The sequence below is a fragment of the Ursus arctos genome, unplaced genomic scaffold (genome assembly GCF_023065955.2).
Source record: "Ursus arctos isolate Adak ecotype North America unplaced genomic scaffold, UrsArc2.0 scaffold_12, whole genome shotgun sequence".
Lineage (NCBI taxonomy): Eukaryota > Metazoa > Chordata > Mammalia > Carnivora > Ursidae > Ursus > Ursus arctos.
This window is the reverse complement of record NW_026622786.1, coordinates 28,335,467-28,353,846: the sequence shown is the minus strand read 5'-3', so window position 1 is coordinate 28,353,846 and position 18,380 is coordinate 28,335,467. Positions and strand designations below refer to the sequence as shown.

Genomic DNA, 18,380 nt, shown 5'->3' with positions numbered 1-18,380 from the left:
CCTTTCCATTCCCACTGCCATTTAGTTCAAAAGGCCACATTTTACCTGTAGTCTGGATTATTTAACAACCTGCTAATTGGTGTCGGTGTCTCCACTCTCTTCTCCCTATTAGCCATTCTTCAAAATGGCATCAAAATTTTGCTCAAGGTTTAAACAACTGTCTCCCGTGGGCTCCCTATTAAGTCACAACAATAAGCACTACGATACATTTAGTATCTCTTTAAGAAATCACATGAATAGCTTTCATACATACCATCTATTAGTACTTTCAAACTTTTTTGACCACAACCTTCAGTAAGAAATACACATTCTATCAAGACCAAGTATACCATACATATATAATAGTTATTAGTTACATAACACCTATGAAGTTTCAAAACATCCTTAAGTCTTATACAATGAGTGTTACATTCTGATTTTTCTTTTCTATTCTCTTTTGTATTTTAAAAATCCTGGTCACAATCTACTAACTTGATGTCATAAATAAGGGCTCACAACTTGCAAACCACTCAATTAAAAGTAGGCAAATTTTCATCATTTGCATGAGGAAAAAAATGTTTAGGGAGAAAAATCAAAAAGCAGTAAGGCTTACAAAATGAAAACTTTAAGTTGCTTCTGAGAAACACAAAAGACAACTTGAAGAAATGAAATGCATACTATAGTCTCAGAAATGCTAAATATGTAACTTCTCCTTAACTTATAAGTTTATAAAATTTATAAATTTTACTCATCATCCTCAAAGCACCAATTGATATTTTTTGGAATCAGATAAGCCAATTCAAAAGTCCTGATGGAAAAATAAAATCCAGAACAAAAACAGTACCAGAAAGAGGAGTTATCCCCACCAGCTACTAAAACATATACAACTACAGTAAAGATAGTGTGGTACTGGCTCATGACTAAACAAATCAATGGGACATAAAATGAGGTCCAAAAATAGATATAAATATACATGACAGTTTAATGTACTTATGATAAAAATGGCATCCCAGATCAGTGGGGAAAAGATGAATTATTTGATAAATAAGATAGACATGTAGACACTCTAGAGAATGTATCAAGGACTTAAATTTAATAAATGACACCATGAAAACATTAAATGAAAACACACTGGAGAATGCTATTATAATCTCAGAGGGGGGAGGTCCTTCCTAATACCTGAAACCCAAGAACCATAAAGAAGACTGATAAATTTAAATGCAAAAATAAAATACCATAAGCAAATCAAAAGATCAAGAAAATGTGCAACATAGATCAAAGATTAAGGGCTAATTTCACTTACGCAGAGTTTCTACAAATCAGTACTAGAAAAAAAGACCAACCATCAAAAAAAAAAAAAGGGTAAAGGGTCAACTCACATAAAAGGATGTACAAATGGCTCTAAAAGATGAAAAGATACTCAACGGCACTCAAAATGAGGGAAATGCAAATCAATCTACACTGAGATGCCAATTTTTATTATCAGACTGGGTAACAAAGCTTGGTAACCAGCTCTGTTGGCAAGGGTACAGTAAATCAGCCTTTTCAGCACTGCTATCAGCAAGGCAGAACCACCATAGAGGTTCTTTAGCAATATTAAAAAAATAAATACAAATGAACATGGCTATTCATTGAAGCATTATTTGTAACAGAAAAAAAAAATGGAAACAATCCAAGTATCCATTAGTGAATTGGTTAAAATAAATTATAGCACATGAGCATAACAGATTACCATGCAGCTTTAGAAAAAAACCGAACAAATCACAACAAAAGAATTCGGGAACCCTTTATGTATAGAACATAACTCAGAACAACGAGCAAGGAGCAGAATGCTACCATTTGTGTAAAAAGGAGAGTAAAAAAAAAAGAACATATTGTATTGCTTATATATGCATAATATGATTCTAGAAAGATACACAAAAATCCAGAAATAGTTGCTGCTTGTCTAGGTCAAGAAAAGGGTAGCTAAGCGTCTGAGGGAGGAAAGACACTTCACTGCTGGATACTCTTTTATGCCATTTGCATTGTACACCGTTTCAATGTATTGCCTATTAAAAAATGAAGTATTCAAAACAGAAAGAAGACACAAAGCTTCCACAATTTCAGATGTATAATTAAAGTTTGTTTTTCTTCTTTGTCAATTTTTAAACATAGGGCAAAATACAGATCACGAAAAACCTAAATAAATGGTCCTATTAATTTAAATTACAAATAAGATTGACCAAAATAAATGTAAACAGTGAAAACACAAACACTCAAATACATAATAAATTACTGAGTGCTGAAGATGTCTTTTATCTACTTCAAAAATAAGCTGTATCTCTCTTACCATATTGCAAATATTTTGTCAGACTTAACTTCCTGCTTGGAAACAGGAGGAGACACAGGAAATACAAATCACTACTAGAATGAATGAGGAAAAGCTTTGTCTTTTAAAGTTTTTAATTTAATTTAAAGCTTTGAAATTTTCTTTTAAAGTTATCAAAAGGTAAATTCCATACTTAAAATAAAAAATAAGAGGAGTCAAAGATTCCAATTTTATTCCAATGCATTTATTATACATCCACACCTGCAGTAGCACAAACAAGATTACACCTCCCTGATTCTAAAGTCATTCTGTATATGGTTTTTTTTTTTTAATGTCTTGGTATATTTGCCAAATGCATCGACAGTTAAGATGTCCAAGTCATGTCATCTTTGTTTCTTAAATGTAATCAGGGGTTTAAGACAAGATGATCTCCACATTCCGGACAGCTTTCTGATCCTAATGTACAATAGCTTTTTTTCTTTGAGTTTCCCCCATTTGAAATAGAAATAAAAACGCACTTGAATAGGTTTTTTTGAAAATATTAAAATAGACAGCATATACAAAACATCTAGACTGCCATAGAATAGAGATTCAAAAATGGTTTCTACCTTCCCCTCGCCTTTCCAGGTTTCAAAAAAATTATCATTAAAAGAAAAATTAAATAAGCTCTAATGTGACCTCGATTTTTCAGGTCACTGAATATTTTTCATTTTTAAACTCCCTTCACTTAGATGGCCTCAATAAGAGTGAGGAGGAAAGGTTTTATTTTAAAACATAAACTTACACCAAGGAAAAGACAACTTTTAAAATTTTCTAGTTTCATGGAGTCTTACTAAAACAGAGGAAGTTTAGGAACAACAAAGTAATCTTTTAAATTTCACCCAACACAAAAGTAAAATGATAACAATAATCCCAAAGGTAAAGACAGTCACAGTGGGAGATAATATTCAAAAGATAGCTTTACCTCAAAGGAAAAAAGCTCTCCAAGGCAGCTGAGAGGCCACTTTCTTCAAGTCTGTTTCTGGAATGTGGACACCAACTACACACAGGCACACTCCTTCCCCAGGACATCCTGACTGCGCACAATAGCTACTGACAACAATTGAATGAACTGTGGTCGCTATTTCCAAGCATGGAAATTTTACTATCTATAGACGCAAATTTCCCTATCTAAGTTAAGTTAAATGGCATGTATAAACAGTCTATTTAAAAACAAATTTGGTTACTAAGCACATTTTTAAAAGTCACAACAAACTATTCATTTTTCCCATTTAAAGGCATCTACATGTTTTTCAATGCTTGAAATACAGAAAAAGAAAGAAAGAAAGAAAAAGAACCACTCAAGCACAATAAATCTACATCAAAAAGCAGAGGAAATGGTTCACAGGTATATGGACCATATTTAATTGACAAGGTTTTTATTTTCTCCTCCTGCCTCATCCCTTGACACTTGCCCTTTGCCTTCTCTAGGCAGGAGTGTGTGTTTACCACATACATCAAGTTCTTCACATCCAGATTTCTTACAAAAGTGCTCTGTATCACAGTCCCCAACCTCCACCCACCCTAACCCAGGAAATGCCCACCCGACCTTTGAGACTCAGAACAGGTAGTTTCCCTCCCCAAAGAATCCTTTCCTTTCCTCATTCAACCCACGGTGAGTCACTTTCTATAGTTACTTTGCTTGAATTCAGATTACTTCAGTGACATTTAACACTGACAATCCCTTCCTAGAATCTCACACCTTTTAAATTCCATGACAACTCTCTCTAGACCATCTATTTCTTGGGTGTTTCTCAGGCTCCTGTTTTCTGTCCCTGGGGTCTCAGACTCAGCCTGCACTTACTCTGCATACTGAGTTTCTGCCGCCCTCTTCCATTACCACCTACACACCAACAGCTCTCTAGTCCCTGTCTTCAACTCCCAACTTCACGTTAATCCTCAACATTCCACCTGTCCTGTTTCATCAAACCAACATCCATCCCCTCTTCTGTAACAACCACACTCCTCCTCTAGCACACTCCAGCTTCTAAGATCAGACTGGCAGCCCACACCCAGGCCCTTATTTCTAATGATCTCCTGGAAACCCCTGCCTCATTCTTCTCAAATATTCCCTTCACCCTTAATCCTTCTTATACACAGCAGTCCAGAATAACAGACTCTAACAAAATATTTTTGGTGGCAAGTCATTTTATTAGAGGATAAATCACTATTCTTGATTCTTTAGCACATGTAATATACATATATGAATATGTGTGTGTACATCCATATCTAATTTTAGTTTCATTTTTTCACATTAAAAAAAAGATCCCAATTAAGTCTTTTTCTCTGTTTGGCTCCCTCCTTTAAGCGGAGTCACTACAAATGACCATTTTCCAGCAACAATTGTCCTTACAAAACAAAGAATTTTGTACACTAATAACTTACTTCAAAAGAGCATGCACTCAAAAATTTTAAATGTCAGTTTCAGTTATTATTTTTAAACTGCTTCCTGCCAAATGAAGTTTTAATTTTTGAAAGGAAGAGAGTTTTAGGTGTGACTTAGTGAGAATGTCTACATATTGAAGTATACGTTAATTCCTATTGATATATATGCCAATGCCATGTGGGGAGGTGGCACCATAGTCACTATGGACCAAAATGTATTACTTAGATGCTTTTTGCCCACACCAACCAACTTTTAATACATCTTTCTTACCTTTTACTTTTGCAGTAAGCATTTCTGCAGCATTCTGAAGATCAACAGAATTGAGGTTCTGATGTTTATTCATTACAGATTTTAAAACACGGAGAAGTTCGTCCAGACGTATATGAATGACTTCTTTAAAACAGTCTTAAAGAAAAAAAAAATTATTTGTTTCCCAGACCAAGTTTCAGGAATGCAAACTACGAAAGACCATTTTGAAGCACACTTAAAATAGAAGCTGCGGCCCCACGATGTTTGCCTACTGTATGCTCACTTGTATTTTCACCATTGCAATTAGTATATTCAATTTATACAGCCTTCAATAAATCTATGATCATTTTAAGTCAGTAAGGATTTCACAGTTATGGTCAATTTAGCCCTACCTTTTCAGTCTTCCAGTCTAAATCTGCTCTCCAGATTGTGCCTTCCTTCCCAGGCCCTACCTGTCTATCCCCAGCCCGCTCCGCTCATTTACACCAACTCTGGTCAGATGCAGGCAGACACGGTTTTACAAATCCTGCGAATAAGGTGGCCATATAATTTATTATCCAAACTAAAAAACTCTAAGCAAGTGAAAAGGGGAGTGCTTCTCCTCCTGCCAGCACCAAGAAGCATATTCCTGGATCACTATCCTAGCTAAACAAGAAAGTATAATCACCCTAACTTTAAAACCCCTGAAGTAATCTTCAAAAGTCTGAAAAGACAATTACTTTAAATGCAATACTCTGATGTAATTTTCCTTTCTGTAACCTTACATACAGCACGAGTGTTTAATAATAGTTAACATTTTTATATGCGTCCTATGTGGTAGATACTGTTAAAAGCACTTAAAAGATATTATCTCATTAACTTTCACATCAATCTTATTAGGTAATTTTAAAATATCCATTGTACAGATGAGAAAATTGAGGCACACCTAAGTTCACCAAGTTACTAAACTGTGGGGCCAGAATTTGAACTCAGGGAGTATAATTCTGGAAGCCATGCTTTTAATGTTAAACTGCCTCCCCTTGAAATAGCTTAAAAAACAAAAACCATTTTTTAAATAGAGTGTCATCTTATAATTTTACAATTGACTTTTTCACAAATGTTGAAAAGATAACCATTAGAAATAAAAACTGTCTTTAGAATAAAACACAAAAATGAAAAGTTCTACCATCATCCATCAAATATGCCATTCTTTAATCGTATTATCAAGAGAAAAAAAGGTGTAGGCAAGGTGGGGAGCTGGGTACATCAGGGCAAAGAGTATTCCAGGAAGAGGCAAAGAAGAATAATTCAAGGAGTGGTGGAAGCAGAGAGAACATAAGTGCTTTCAGGGGAAAATGTGACTCATTCATCCAATGAATTTTAACAACAGAAATATAGAATAGGTGCTGGCTGAAGTAGCCTTGGAAATGAGTGAGTCTATAAAGACTAAAAGCAAAGGAAATAAGTACTATAGTACTCACATAAGTACTATACTCTAGTTGATAAAGCATTTGCATCAGGTAAACAATTCTGATGTTGCTATACATATATACTGGAATTGAAAAACTGTGTAAATGGATGGTGGACGTTGGAAGCCAGGTATCTCACTGTTGCAGTAGAAATTAACAAATAAATGTAATGATCCATATTGTGGTAGCTTAGAGTTGGCCACTTCAGTAAGAATTCATGTCTAGCTTAACACAGCCACAGGTAGTTATATATAGAAATATTTATAGATGTGTGTATTTACACAGGTTCGCACACACACATATATTTCTTTGCTCTGTCCCCTGAAAGTGCCTAAAGGAAATGACACCCAGTAGGAACAGACACATTTACCACCCTGAGCTTGGTTTCTACTACCATTCACTAATAAAAGATATCAGGGCTCCTTAGAGAAATGGATGATTCTAGGACTAAGGCAGAAAATTAGGCACATCTAGTAGAGCCAGAAAGTAAGAGCTTAGAAAAAACTAACCCTCACACTGACTAAGGTATGTCAAGGGTACACAGGCGCCAACTGAAAGAGCTCCTAATGGCCAAGGCTAGAACAATCTAAGCAACAAATAAAGTAGTACCAGATTATAACTCATGTATAAAGTAAATATCCATGAGTACATACTGACACAAATAAATGATTGAATAAATTAATAAGTGGAGGAAAAGAGACAAATCTCTTGGATAGAAGAATGTCAAATAATTTATACAGATATTTTGTCCTCAAGGAGGTGGAACATGCATATAGTGACTTCCTTCCAGAGTATAGTAGAGAAAGGGGGACAAGACGAGTAACTTTAAAGTAGAGAAACTTTATTATTAAGACAGGTGATCAAGGTCGACGTTAACAGTGGTCGACGTTAACATGTTTCCAGTAATTATTCTTGCTATGACATGTGATGAAAATGGCACTTTACATCTGTTATCTTCCTCCCAACATCCCAATCTAATCATGAGAAAAACACCAGATAAATTCTAATCAAGATGCATCCTACAAAATACCTAACCAATATTCCTTAAAACTGTCAGGGTCATCAAAAATGAGGTTAAGTCTGAGAAACTATCATAACCAAGGAGGGCCTGAGGAGACATGAGAATTAAATGTAATACAATAGAGTCCTAGAAGAGAAGAGGGACATTAGGAACAATTTATGGAAATATGAGTAAAACTATGGGCTTTAATCAATAATAATGTATCACAGATGCACCATACCAATATTAGGATGTTAATAAATAAGAAAAACCAGGTATAAGAATATATGGAAACTCTCTGTACTATCTTCTCAATTTTTCTGTAAATCAAAAACTGTTCTAAGAATAAAGTCTATTTGAAAAATAAAATACAGATGGGCAAGAGATATTAGGAATTTTATGTAGTTTTGGAGTTTTCCCTGTAAATATATATTACTTTTATAATTAACAAATTCACTTATAATTTTTCAAATCCTAGGGAATATGTGCTATGCAGTTTAAAGAATTATCTTAAATTGTCACTATCTATATCATCTGTTTTATAATTGTGGATGTTACTTCGCTCAGTAGGTTTACTTGGTTGAGACAATACAGCTCAGTGGTTGGTTAAAAACATTATCTCCAGAACCAGATTGCCTGAATTTGAATTTCAGCTCCATGGTTTATAAACCTTGGGCAAGATACTTAATCTTTGTGTGGCTCAATTTCGTCACCTGTAAAAGGAAGATAATGGTAGCCAGTTCATAGGATTGTTGTATTCAATGAGTTAAAACACAGAATGCACTTGAACAGTGGTCAAAACATACTAAGCCCACCACAAATGTTTATAGCTCTTTTTATCAGTTAATGCAATAGCAAAAAATAGGTTAATAACAAAGGTTGGGTCTGAAATGGAACCTAGTAGCTTTGAAATAAAAGAAACTTCTGGAAAATAATACAGTTTGAATAGTTGTAAATATAACAATTATATTTTTCCCAGTTTTGCACTGCAAAGCCTATTGTTTTATATATACATACGTGTGTGTATATATATATACACACATATATATACATATAATGCTACTTAATGATAATACTTCTGACAACTTATCAAAACCAAGGTTGAATATCTAATATCATAAAAAGTTGTGCTGTACTCTTTTTAAAACCTAACTTAGTCTTAAAAAAGAGAAAGGAAAGCCAGTTATCTCTATCCTATACTGATTTTCACAATAAAATCTACGGATATTAATACACTTGGGGAATACTATAAGAGTACTTTGCCTTATTTTAAGGTCTCAGGTCAAAAGAACTTGATTTTAAGTGCCAACAACCGTCAATACTCAAAATTAGTGTTGGGTATTAAGCAAGAACTACAAAATACTACTGGCTTAAGTGCCTAAATAAACCAAGATAATAAATTCTGGTCTTTTCAGAGTCAAGGAAATTAAATATGTGGAATTAAATATATTTCAAAATTGTTATATGCTTTTCAATTTTCTTAGTTTTAATTTCTAAAACAATAAATAGTTACAGATACAGCCCACATAAACAAAAACCTTCAGGATCCTCAATAATTTTTAACAGTGTAAGAGGTCTTGAGAAACCCTGCTATGGGATTCTTAAAAATCACTGCAAAACATTCTAGTAACTGTTAACATAAATGTCTTACCAACTTGCAATTCTTTTTTTCCTACAAGGAAGACTTTATAAACAGATACTGAAGTTGTTTCAAGTCAAAATACTAAAAAACAGTAACTGAATTATTTAGTAGTAAATTTCAGAAGTACATCAAATTACCCTATAAATAATTCCAATTTCCTGTGATTGAACACATTTCTGAAGCCTATAAATCAACAGAAATGAACATGACAACTACATTTCAAAAATGTTAATTACAAAGATTCATAAACTTTCCTGAGTAGATGAGTCAACTACTAGAACATCAGTATATTCTGATACTACTTTAAATGGAACTTTATAAATTAGCAAGCCCTTAACTATATTTTATAAGTGGTAAAAAAAAAAGTTCTATTTTTACCAAATGTCCTTTTCCATTATAATAGGCTAAATCTATCTCAAATTAATTTTATGAAGCCAAAAGACTCTTATACTGAAAATATAACTTTTTTAAAAAGGTTTGAGTTTAAGCAGCTCTTTTGCCAACACTAAATACTTTTCCCACTCTATCCCACCGAACAGTTTGCAGCAATGAGCAAAGCAAATGAGTTAGTAACTGTTCTTCCCCAATACAGAAGAAAGCTGTAAGTGGCTGACTGATGGGATAGAAAATAGATTTAGGGGCGCCTGGCTGGCTCAGTAGGTAGAGCATGCAACTCTTAATCTCAGGGTTCTGAGTTCAGGCCCCATGCTGGGCATGGAGCCTAAACGAAAAGAAAGAACAGATTTAGATCAAGAAACCTGTGTTCCAATGCTTGATCTTCCACTTCCTTCAAATGACCTTGAAATATACAACTCTTGGTTTCTCTGATCTCAGATTCATCATTTGTAGAACAGAATTAGTAAGAACACCTGTTCTAGCTACTTTATTTGTTAATATCAAATAATGAACAAAAACAAAACTGCCTTATAGACTTAATATATATAAACAGGTACTATTTCTAGTAAATCTGTAAGCCAAATTAAACACCTTTGACAATAGATTTGTTTCAAACAGAATTATACTCAACAACAAATACTCTTATAGCAAAGTCTCACAATATTTTGGCTAGTGAAAAAGAGACATTAAAGTTAAGTTTCAGTTTCATCTTATATATAAAATCTATATTAGTAAATTGGAAATAAAGTTATAATTAAGGACATATTTAATATAAAAACATAATTTCTGCAATTACTATAATGTTCAGCCAAAATCTTAATACTAGTTATCTGGAAGAGTAAAACTCTTGTATCCCAATGTTTGCTTGTTTAGCTACCATGTAATATGGTAATCTGAATTTTAATTTATTGTTTCACTCATTTGTGCCATTTATTTTCTGCTTCGTTCAGCTTATCAAGTGAAAACAGATTAGCCAGCTCCACTTTTTGGTTCTCATGCATTAACACAATACCACAGTGTTTATATTGCAAACACTTCATGGAAATGCTTAAGTAAATAAATGAAAAAACTATGGTGTTTTCCTTGATTTTAAAAAACTGACAATAATTTTTAAAACTAGTCTTGTTAATTCAGCTTAACCTCTTTGGGAAAGCAATGAAAACAGGGAGGAAAATAAAATAAGTTTCAGAACTTATCACTAGGAAACTCCCTTTTTTGCCATAATGCCTTCTGAATTTACAGGATAAAAGCAAAGTCTGAACAGCAGCTTTCTTTATCCAACCACTTGGGGACTGTAAAAATAATAATAGCTGACATTTTAAAACACTTATTCTAAGAGCTTTACATACATGAACTCTAATCTTCACAACATCCCAATGATGTAGGTACTATTCTCTCCTTCCAACAGATACAGAAACTAAGGGACTAAGAGGATAAATAACTTGCTCAAGGTTACATACAACCAGCAAGTGTCAGAATGAGGATTCCACCTCAGTTGTTCTAGCTCTAGAATTTGTGCTCTTAATCACTATGATATGTTAATATGATTAAAGAAGTACAGCTTAATGACAGGTACTCTGCAGTCTGTGATTTAACAAGCTTTAACTTCTAATCAAATATGCCACCATTATAAATTATGTAAACCATTCCAGGCAAGTGTAAAAAAAAAAAAAAAAAAGCAGTCTCCTAAGAGCTGGCACATATGTCATAAAGGGGCTACCTGTATTTCATACTTCATTCCTCAAAGATTCATTTCAAAGTCATAACCTATCAATATTTACGCAAACTTCTCCTAAGTGATAGCCATTTAAAATCACTTCTGGAGAGGTTTACTTCTAAAAGAACATGGCAGGAAGATGTATCTGAGACTAGCAACCTAAACTTTATAATGTTTCACAAAATTTCTGGTACAATATAGAGCATGAAAGTTAATTAATATTCATCAGTGGTAAAATTAATTCTATTGAATTTGTCTGAAATAAATTTGCATATCCTCCTATGTACTCACCTGGGGAAAACTGAGTTAAGCAACAAGACAGGATTTCAATTAAGACTGAAAATTTATGCAGAACTTCTCTCTCACAATAGAACATATTATTTAATGGCATTAAACTTTTTATTTAACTTCTTCTATTCAAAAAAAATTGCTTTACAAAGTTAACATACCTCTTCTGACTATAGTTCTGCCAAATTTAGGACCTCAACAGAATTCATCAGAAGTTATCACATATAAGATTCAGTTATGTTTTTACAAAATAAAGTGATACACTCTTAAATCAGAAAGCTTTTTTTTAAATTAGAGAACTTTATCTGCAACTGATGATAAAGTTTTATCTTCCTTTCTAGCCTATTTAAAGAACAAAACAAAAACAAGTCACCACTGTCAACAACAGTAAACTTTTATTAAATTCCAGTTTCAAAATGTATTAGACAAACTAACAATTTCCTTCCAAATGCATTTTACAACAGCAATGGATACTTCCAAGCACTGAGGAGCAGAAAAATTAAACAATTTGCACTATTCTTCCTGGCCCAATTAAAAAGCCTTGTACCTTTCAAATTCTCAAATGTTGAGCCTCCTTGAATGGTGTTCTACCTGAAATAAGGAGGTATGTTGCAGAGTTTAAGATTATTGTATAAACTAGAAGAATACTTATGAATCTGTTCTTTGGAATTAAGAACACATTATTCTTCACGGGGACAACCATAAACCTGAAGTGGTATTTACAGAGCACATATGTTAACTGTTAGTGTTGTATTTAAACGCAGAGAGTATATATATAATAGAGTGCCTTCAGCATTTTAAAATAAAATATAAAATCTGGCCCTGTAATTATTCATAATGTGTCTTAATGACACTGGATAGAAATCTAAAACTTCAAATTCCGCATGTGCTACTTATACAAGACTACAGGGTAACCTTTTCCTGGAAATAAACAGTGGACAGAGAATCAACAAACTTTATCAGTTATGCTATCAAAGCATGAGTTTTCACAGTCCTCTGATGTCCCACATTAAACCCTCCATTTTTATTTGTAAATAAAAAAAGCAAAAACAAACTGCATACCTACCTTACCTGTTACTACAGAGCTCTTTGGTAGACACTTATTTTTTCTAATCAGTTCCTCAACAACTATGGCAATATGAGTTTCACATTCTCAGTTGGGAAATTTTCACAAACACCATATTTAAGAAATTTATCATAAAACTCACATTAAAAAAAATCCTATAAGCTGGTGGGAGGCAGATGTCCTCTAAAATGCGTTATATAGGGGGCCCCTGGGTGGCTCAGTTGGTTGAATGTCCAATTCTTGATTTCTGCTCAGGTCATAATCTCAGGGTCATGAGGTTGAGCCCCAGATGGGGCTCCACACTCCACAGGGAGTCTGCTTGAGATTCTCTTTCTCTCTCTCTCCCCCCCTCCAGTCTGCCCCTCCCCACCTGCTCACAGATGCATGCTCCCTCTCCCTCTCAAATAAATAAATAAATAAATATTTGAAAAAATAAAATGCATTATATAGTTGAAAAACAAATACTTAGCTGTCTTCTCCAGCTCTGAACTCTTGATATTCAGAAGAATGCACAATCTCTAACTCCGATCAAATTCTGAATCACAGAATTATGAAACTGGTAGCATCTGCTATAGCACCTCATTCTTAAATCATTAAATGACTTAAGCCATATTCCAAAATTAGACAGTAGCAGAACAAAGTTTAGAACCTAGATAATGTGATTCTCTTTTCAGAGCTGTTTTCTGCTATCCATTACAACCAATTTTATCAATTTGTATAGCCTGGCTCTAAACTGATCTGGTTCATCTCAAAGAATAGCATTAAAGCTATGCACTCCAAAGGCAACTCAAAGGGATTCCAAATAGACCCCAAGAGTTCCTATTTCTAAATAACATTTTCTTAAATTTGCTCCAGTAACAACTTTTTCTAGGTTTCTTTTAATGCTATAGAAATAAAAAAAATATTTATAGCTCAAGAATTCATCTCAGTAGTCTTCAGATTGATAAAGGCCAAATGTCTATGCCAGCACTGTCCAAAAGAAATTTCTGCAATGATGTATATATTTATATCTTCACTGTCCAAAATGGTAGCCACCAGCCACATGTGGCTAATAAGCACTTGAAATGTGGTACAACTGAAGAGCTGAATTTTTTATTTTAATTAAATTTAAATAGCCACATGTCTAGAGGTTACCATACTGGATAGTGCTGGTCTAGATATTCCCCATCGAAAACAGAATTGGCTGATGAAATAATGAACTGAGTAGTGTTTTTTTAAAGTCCCTGCCATGTGAAGCAGTTGAGATAGCATGGAAAGAACACACCATTCTGCATTTATGACCTCTGTTTTCCAAATGAAACCACTATTATATATCAGCAATAAGAGGTTGATGAAATCACACAATCTAAGTTATAGATACAACTCATCTGTGAAATGAGGCTAAAAGTACCTGTCTTTGTGGGGAACTCTAATCAAATGCTGTTTGTATGTAAAAGTACTCTATAAACTACAAAGCACCTATAAAATTATGTATCATTTCTCTCACAAGTTGAAGGAAAGGAAAATGTGGCTATAAACCAATCACAAAGCTATTAATCTAAGCCTCGCCTCAAAAATATGACTGAACACCTGAAGCAATAGTCAAGTGATTTTGCACATCATTGCCTCATGAAAGGTAACGCATATAAAGAAAATGGTCTTCAGATTATACCAAAAGGTGATTTAACTGTATCTACATTCTATATTTTTAAAAGCTAAATTTTTAGCTTTTTAACAGCCAACTGACGTGAATTAAAGGGTAATTAATAATGACAAAATTCTGGTATCCTTCTTCTTAAGGAAGCAAAAGACAAAATATTGGCAAGGTACTGACAAAGCTCCCACACTCCAAAAGAAAAACAGTGAAACAGCTTTTTTCTGTCTGGCCAATTTATGAGTAGGGTAGTAGTAAAGAACAGCAGAAGTGCAGGGAAAGTTCTCAATACTCAGAAGACAAAAGCGTGGCCTATGCCTGGTCTATAGGAGCATATATAACAATACCATCTCAAGTAATTACAGAATTTTAAACTTCTTGCCTGCTTTTCTGAATATTATATCTTGTGTGATTCTTCTAATAATTTCATTAAGTAAGGAATAGTCTGATACTCTAACAAGCTGAAAATCATGATCAAAATTAAGCACAAGCATATTATTATATAGCATTATTATTTATAATGAAGTTAATTTATAGGTTTATATATACTCCCTTGTTTAAGAAAAACAAATAAGGTTCCATCAACTCAAAATTAGTATATTTCCAGATTTTAATAACAATGATCCAAAGACAGAAAATAAATTCTTGTTAAATTCAAGATTTATTTTGAGATAGCATACATATATCCTTTTAACTCTGACTGAAGAACCAAACATTAAAATCAATCCAAAGGTAAATAATGAAAATTCTCTGGCCATGGCTTACTAATGAGCTTTGGTTATCCAAAGGATGGTTTTTGCATTTTTAAAATTAATTTACCAGCCATAAATGGCAAACTTTTTTATTATTAGCAATAAAATCAAGTATTTAAATTTCAAATAAATTTTCTTATTAAAAGGACAATATTTTGAGGTGCCTGGTTGGCTCAGTTGGTTAAGTGTCTGACTCTTAATTTTGGCTCAGGTCATGATCTCAGGGTCTTGAGACTGAGCCCTGAATGGTGCTCTGGGCTCAGCGGGGGTCTGCTTGAAACTCTGTCTCCCTCTTCCTCTGTTTCTCCTCACCCTGGGTGTGCGTGCACCCTCGCTCATGCTCTCTTAAATCTTTTTTTAAAAAGGGATAATATCTTTAAAAATTTTTAATATTAAATGTTCATGAAAATTGTATTTCCATATGCGTACTTTTATCTCAAGGGGCAGTCTTCTTTTGCCATCTTAGAAATTCTCTTTTCTCACTTAGGATCAGCTTTCAATCCTCTTCTAGTCTCTGAATTATCTACTCACAAATTGAAATTCACATAAAAAAATTGAAGATAAAAGTTGTCACACTGTTTTAAATTACCATCATTTTAAATCTGTGAGATAAGGGATAAACATGCAAGATCAGGATTTGTGAATGACATAAATCTCCAGAGGAAAACAAATAAAAACAAATAAAAATCCTAATTAAAAATCGTATTTATATTAACGAACACTTAAATTGATACATTAAAGAAAATCGGATTTAACCCTAAATTGAGGTAAATGATTTGTCAACCAAGGCATCATTTTAAATCTTACTTTCAAAATTAGCATAGTTAATGAACTTACACCAAAAAGAATGACTTTCACTATATGTAAATTTAAAAACAAATTTAAAACAACTAACCCAGTTAAGAACAAAGCTTTATTTAAAACTATGCTTCTTTAAATAAATGGCAGATGGTGTCATTTTGGTAAGAAATTTACTCCCACTATAACGTTTAATGTATTTAGAGTACGCTTCCACAATAAAAAGAAAACTTTATTACCATTTAATCAACCATAATTAGATCCCAAAATCAAGCTAGTAAAATGAACAGGTGTATAGGCAACTTCTTTTTTTAATAATACTACAAATAGTCTCAAAAACATGATTTATGTAAGGAAATTCAAATACTAAAATTTTGAGGCTATAATTCAAGCCCAGGTATTTTGGGCATTTCAAATTGAAAATTAGGTTAGAAATAAACTCTTAAATGCAGCATTTAGCAGAAGATGTGATTTTAGTCTCTTTTCTAGAATATATATCAGAAAATGAATATTTATCTTATATACACAGAAAATACTTAGTGAACTCTTCTATCTACGAAGCCCAAGGAGGTCTCATACAAATAAAACTAGGAATATTCATTTTCTACATCGAGACCTACCATTATGAATATGGAAATGAACTACCATTTATCACAAAAGAATAGGGGTTGTATCTTTATTATCATTGCCATCAAATCTGAATATAAAACAGGCATTAAAGTTAAAAGACGCAGGGACTAAGATCCAATTGGGAAATGCAGATGTACGTAGATCTTTACTTTAGGAGAATCAAGTCTTGTGCTCATTATCCATTTCTAACTAGACAGAGAATAAATTCTGATTATCCCTTAAATGAAGAATAGGTTATAGAACAGCAAAACAGAATTAAGTGCGATTTTTGAGAAAAAAGAAATTCGCTCAAATGCAGTGATTCTAGATTAAGTTTTAGGAACAATATAGAAACTGAATCAAGGCAGAAGTATCGAAAATGTAAATGATAAACATTAGTCTGCTTATTAAAGACTAATCAAGGCACTGTGCTACCATTAACAAGAAGGTTAAAATTCCAACTACCTAAAATTTTCCCATGTCAAATGGGCCTAACTGCTAAGAACCAAAGACTGAGTTTTTTTTGTATTCTTATTCCCTCCAACTTACCAAGGTTTCTATTATGTATTGTACTGTATCTGATAATAAAATAGCTTACACCATAACATCAAACATCAAACATTTGGGGGAAAAATTCATAAAATAACTAAAGAAGAATACCCTGTTCTTATCACTGTGTACACTTTTATCTGTAGCTAGGCTGGCATTTAAAATTTTACAAACTATCCAGTAAGAATGCTAAGAGAAAACAGTTGACAAACCTGAAAGAATAGCTTCTTTCAAATATAGTAACATATGCGAGAACTTCCTGATATCATTCACCAACTCCTTGATGTAATCCGGATCAAAAATGGAATTGGAACTTATGGACTTGAGCCCCATTTCAGGAGTTGTAACATCGGTAGAGAGTTGGCCTGATGACAAAACACGTTTTTTCTTTGTCTTTTTCTGTTTGTGAGCAATCATCCTTCCATAGAACAATCAGAAAAACTGAAATCCTTAAGCGGAAGGGAGAAAAAACAAAAGAGAGAAACACAAATACCACATCAACCAGGGGAAACAGACTAGGTTTACATTAACAGCCCAGAGCCCACCTCAGTACTCAATTAACGACAATGAAAAACACTGTACTACTAATTTATTTATTACGTGCCAGTCATCTTGACAACTCTATGTTATGCAAACTACTATCTCTTCATTTCACAAATAAGCAACCTGAGCTTTGGAGGTTAAATCATTTGTCTAAGCACTCAGCTAAAAAATGATGAACTGGTACTTAAAACCCAGATCTGCCTTGTAAAAGTTGTTCTGAAAAGTCACTTGGTAGAACATACTCTACCTCCATGACGTCAGCTTCAAAAATAAAGATGCAATATGAGCTCTAACAAAAGGGAAGACCTGTTTCCAAAATCCACTCTATCGTTTACTATGTCTGTCCTGACAAGCTGTTAATCATCTCCTCATTTTGGTATGCTCATTTATAAAATAGGAATAACATTCTGACTATTCCTATACCTCATGAGATTATTGTAAGCATTAAAAGAGACAATAGTATAGAAGTGTCTGACTCAGGGGCACCTGGGTGGCACAGCGGTTAAGCGTCTGCCTTCGGCTCAGGGCGTGATCCCGGCGTTATGGGATCGAGCCCCACATCAGGCTCCTCTGCTATGAGCCTGCTTCTTCCTCTCCCACTCCCCATGCTTGTGTTCCCTCTCTCTCTGGCTGTCTCTATCTCTGTCGAATGAATAAATAAAATCTTAAAAAAAAAAAAAGTGTCTGACACATAAAAGTAGTTCAGTTACAGTTAGTTCTCAATAATAATGCATACACACACACACACACGCATACACATTCTAGGTTATCAAGTTTTAGCAAGAATAATTTTCGGTTGAACACAAGCTCTAAGGGTGTCCAGTAATCTGATACATCCTGATTAACTGAACAAATAAGTGTATGAATATCAATATTTTTGGTAATTTCAACATGGTATAGTAAAAACACAGTCTTTTGAAATGAGAAGGATTTAGACTTGACTTCTGTCTCAACACTTTCTAAATGTGTGATCTATAT

The 18,380-nt window shown here is 33.6% G+C and overlaps 1 protein-coding gene across 7 annotated transcripts in view; it reads right to left on the bottom strand.

Annotated features, from left to right (window-relative positions):
* The window catches only part of ARHGAP29 (Rho GTPase activating protein 29), a 73,426-nt gene that overhangs the window by 39,097 nt on the left and 15,949 nt on the right, over nucleotides 1-18,380 (bottom strand). For 2 of the 7 annotated variants that reach the window (XM_048220684.2, XM_026497581.4), the window contains exons 2-3: nucleotides 17,072-17,308; nucleotides 4,983-5,117 (exon numbers count right to left, since the gene is read on the bottom strand). The exons of 1 other annotated variant lie outside the window; for it this stretch is intronic. In XM_048220684.2, the coding sequence (XP_048076641.1) occupies nucleotides 4,983-5,117; nucleotides 17,072-17,276 (340 nt within the window). In that variant the 5' untranslated portion in view covers nucleotides 17,277-17,308. Of the gene's footprint in view, nucleotides 1-3,251; nucleotides 3,377-4,982; nucleotides 5,118-15,332; nucleotides 15,427-17,071; nucleotides 17,309-18,380 lie in introns of those variants that run through there. 4 more of the 7 variants (XM_057310452.1, XM_026497582.4, XM_044383631.3 and 1 more) reach the window with 3 other exon arrangements.